This window comes from Sabethes cyaneus, chromosome 2 (genome assembly GCF_943734655.1).
Source record: "Sabethes cyaneus chromosome 2, idSabCyanKW18_F2, whole genome shotgun sequence".
In the NCBI taxonomy this organism is placed as follows: Eukaryota; Metazoa; Arthropoda; class Insecta; order Diptera; family Culicidae; genus Sabethes; species Sabethes cyaneus.
This window is the reverse complement of record NC_071354.1, coordinates 36,694,887-36,699,092: the sequence shown is the minus strand read 5'-3', so window position 1 is coordinate 36,699,092 and position 4,206 is coordinate 36,694,887. Positions and strand designations below refer to the sequence as shown.

General features: G+C 43.7%; 1 protein-coding gene across 1 annotated transcript; it reads left to right on the top strand.

The window, feature by feature from the left end:
- Positions 1-304: 304 nt before the first annotated feature.
- Positions 305-2,186, top strand: LOC128737546 (zinc finger protein 652-B-like). Its single transcript, XM_053832214.1, has 4 exons — positions 305-493; positions 555-674; positions 896-1,916; positions 1,984-2,186. The coding sequence occupies exons 1-4, from the start codon at positions 392-394 to the stop codon at positions 2,145-2,147; spliced, it is 1,407 nt and encodes a 468-aa protein (XP_053688189.1). The 5' UTR covers positions 305-391; the 3' UTR covers positions 2,148-2,186.
- The last annotated feature ends 2,020 nt before the right edge of the window (positions 2,187-4,206 follow it).

Below are 4,206 nucleotides of genomic sequence, written 5' to 3'. Positions count from 1 at the left end.
CAGCAAGGAAACGGATATGTATTACGTTTGTGAACAAAGCACCATACGTTATCAAAGGTTAATTTCCCCAAAAAAGATTATTCTTCATTAAATTGTTGCATAAAACCAACAAAATTTTAGCTTTTAGCAAAAAAGATTTAGGTTTCTTTCTTGTTTTAGTTTTCAATTCAAACACATTACTGCCCACCGGTAATGTTGCCCTTAAAACCTTCTGTACAAAAAATGACTTTCTTTTATGGAACATAAGAACTGTCACAGTTTTGCTAGTTTCGTCTGGTGTTTATGGTGTTTACAAATGGTTTCTCAAAGTCAATGCCACTAAATCCGCCTATTTTCGTAAAATTCTAAACCAAAAACGTCCCCCAGGGCGTTTGCTAGCAAACAAACAGCAATGCCGATGTGCCGTGCGTGTGGACAAAGCATATCAGACGAGGAGCAATGTGAAACCCTGGAGAAGTATGTGGAAACATACTTCAATCTTACCACAATTCAGGTAAGTTTGCGGTTGAAATTTGTTGTTTGTGCCGAGAAAATGACGAGGAAATTATTTTCAGCTGCGAGAATATGAGGATCCAAGCCTATCGAAGGTTTGCGGACAGTGTGTCGAAAAGTTGGAAGAGTTCGACAGCTTCCGGAAAATATGTTTGCAAGTGCATGACCGAATGCACAAAATCGTAAGTAAAATAGACACCTTTCTACCTAGTAGAATGTATTCCGATGGATTTTATAGATTTCTTTCGTTTGAAATACCGATCGGTCGGAATACAGAATAGAGACCATAGGGGCTTATGTCCATCAGAAAAATTTAGAATTTAAGGCAATAATAAAGCTAATGATTTCTACAATAAACTCAAAATATTACGCAAAGATTTTCATAATTTTTTTGCAATTTTAGAAAGTAGAAGAACCGGAAGAGGATTTTTATGAAGAAACCATCACAGTTGAGGTTGATTTAAAGGCGGAGATAGCGGAAGAGAACCAGCCTGTCCAAAATGTATTTGCCTCCGTCAGCGACTTCTCTGCTATGAAGCATGATGAAGATTCTGGTGATGACGATGACACTGACGGGAGTGATGATGATGAGAATTACGACAATGATGATGAAAATAACGACGAAAGCAGTGATGGTGACGATGATGACGCCGAAGATGACGATGATTATGATGACGACAAGAACACCGATGGCGAGAATGAAGACAATAAATCCAAAAAGGCAAAAAGGGTAAAGAAATTGAAAAAAGGAGGCGACAATAATTTGCTTGCAGTTGCTAAGAAACCACGCGCCAAATGGGGTAGCCTGAAGAAAAAAGAGCCCAAGGAACCCAGAACCGTTTTCCCCTGCGACAGATGTCCCAGAAAATTCTTTGTCTTATTCCGATTCAATGCTCACAAACGGACTCACGATGGACTCAAACCGTTCGAGTGTGAAACCTGTGGAAAGGCATTCTCTACATCGAATAATCTCAAACTACACAACATACAGAAGCACAGCAATAACCGAATCTCTCTACCGTGTGATCATCCGGGTTGTGAGCAACGTTTCGCGACCCGGCTTGGATTGCAACGACACAAAAGACGGAATCATGATCCCAATTACGTAATGCCTCCGCCCATACCGTTCATTTGTGACGTTTGCGGGAAAAAATTCACCACAAACGGAGGGCTGAAGAGACATCGGTACACACACACGCCGGGAGAAATGCCGTTCGTGTGCGGAATATGTTCGAAGCAATTCCCCACGTCCAACAAGCTGAAGGAACATACCATGCGTCACGAGGGCGTGAAAAATCACACCTGTCCGCAGTGCGGATTGCGGAAGACAACCATGCATGAGTTGAAAACTCACATCAGAAACATGCACTCAGAGCCGCGCTCTTATTCGTGCGAAATTTGCGCACGGCAATTTAGCAATACGGGTACGGATTGAAGCCTTTGGGTGGTTTTTGGAATAATTTATTAATTTAACCTAACTTTTAATTGCAGGAAGTTTGGGTTTGCATGTAAAAATCGTACATCTAGGTTTGAAACCGTACGTTTGTACAATCTGCCAGTGGGCATTCGGAAGAAGCGATCACCTGAAGCGGCACATGAAGAGCCACATGCGTGCGGGTCTGGTTAAGCCACCAGAAAACACCGCCAGCGTATAAGATCGAATTGTAAATTATTTTTAATGTGGAGTATTAAAAAGTCACTAATTTTAAGGTATAATTTGCGTTTCAAGTTAAATTTTTCAAAATTTCAATTTTGACCAAAACAATGCCAGAAAATTAGTCGATACTCATTTTCTGTATCACACACCTGCAGGGGTGCCGTTAAGCAGCTAGTACGCTGATCCAGTACGTTTCGTAAATCCTTAACGTGACACAAAGGGACAGGAAACTATCCCCGCCCTGCACTTGTCACACGATTCATGGTGTAGGATTGACCAATTGCGTAAAGTTTACTTCGTTTTCGTGATCATTTGTGCAGGTTATTCTCGATCGACTGTTTCGGACGCTACCTTGAAGTCAATAAAATTGTAATTGTGTAAGTCCACAAACCCCCTAGTTAATGATGATAGAATGTTCTACGAGTCGCTGGAGGCAACGTATGATAGCTGTTCGCCACGGGACATCAAGATCGTCATCAGGAATATGAACGCCCAGGTTGGTACCTTTTTCCACACAAAGCTACCTGGAAATAACTTGACCAACATACAATGAATTATTGACCACATTCTCATAGACAGCCGGTTCTCTACATCACGAACAAATGTTCCCTACGTCCTACGGGATGCGAATATTAACTATGACCCTCACCTAGTAGCAGTATATGTGCGCTCAAGACTGTCAACCGCATACCAGACACATCAAAGCCGTCTTTTTTGGTTGAACATCAGGCAGCTAGATAACCCGCAATCTACCGAATTACGCGCGAATAGTAGATGAGATACTGCCTTCTTCCAAGGAGTTAGGTGCTTGGGACAGAATACGTTCGGCCATCGGAAAGGTCAATACAACGGTGAAATGATTGATTGCCGAAAACGCCAACAAGCAGTATAAAAGTAAAAAATTGCTTAAAAAATTATCTGAGTTCTGCCACTGGGGAGAACTTAGCAAAAACCGACAAGCAAAAAACTAGTAAACCACGCTGAAGAGTAAAAAGCGTCAGAAGGAGGATAGAGACAGTGTAGAATTAGAACAACTATTCCGAGCTAATGACACACACAAGTTTTACGAGAAGGTGATCCAAACTCGTAAGAGCTACACATCGAAACCTGACATGTGTAGAGACAAGGGAGGGAAAGAGAACCCGATCACAAACGAGCGCGAGATGATCTGCAGGTGGAATAATGATATTCGATGAACAACTCAACGGAGAAGTGGGCTTCAAATGGTGAGTTGATAACCTGGAAGGAGCGTCAAACACAGATCTGGTCCTCACAAGCTCCCGCCTCACGCCTCCACGAGTCATATGATACCAAATGCGGCGTAGCCTGGGCAATGTTGTCAATCTGACAATAGCGAAGTGAGGACTTGCGACGCGAATACTGGCGCGGTAACCATAGCATGGCGGTAGAGGAAATGCTTCGTCAAACACGAGCGTCTGTTCACCAAGGAGATGCGGCTCAAACAGCGTCTGTTCTCCATGTTAGGGGCGGCTGATTATTATACTCGTCCTCGTGCCAACAGGGACTCTAAACAGTACTGTGCACGATGGTCCTCCGGCGAGACAGGGGGTTAGGGGCAGGCCCAACAAGCCGCCCTGGAAAACTAAAAGTTACCAACAACGAAGAAGAAAATAGGGATCGGAACAATCGGCGTCGACCTACGCGACGAAATAAGGACTACGATTGGAAACTCGGCACATGGAATTGCAAATCGTTCGGCTTCCCGGGTTGCGATAGGATAATATATGATGAACTACATCCCCGAAACTTCGAAGTTGTAGCACTGCAGGAACTTTGCTGGACAGGACAGAAGGTATGGAAAAGCGGGCATCGAGCGGCTACTTTCTACCAGAGCTGTGGCACCACCAACGAGCTGGGAACCGGCTTTATAGTACTGGGAAAGATGCGCCAGCGTGTGATTGGTTGACAACCGATCAACGCAAGGATGTGCAAGTTGAGGATTAAAGGCCGTTTCTTCAATTACAGTATCATCGATGTGCACTGCCCTCACGAAGGGAGACCCGATGACGAGAAGGAGGCAAGTGTATGATGGCTGT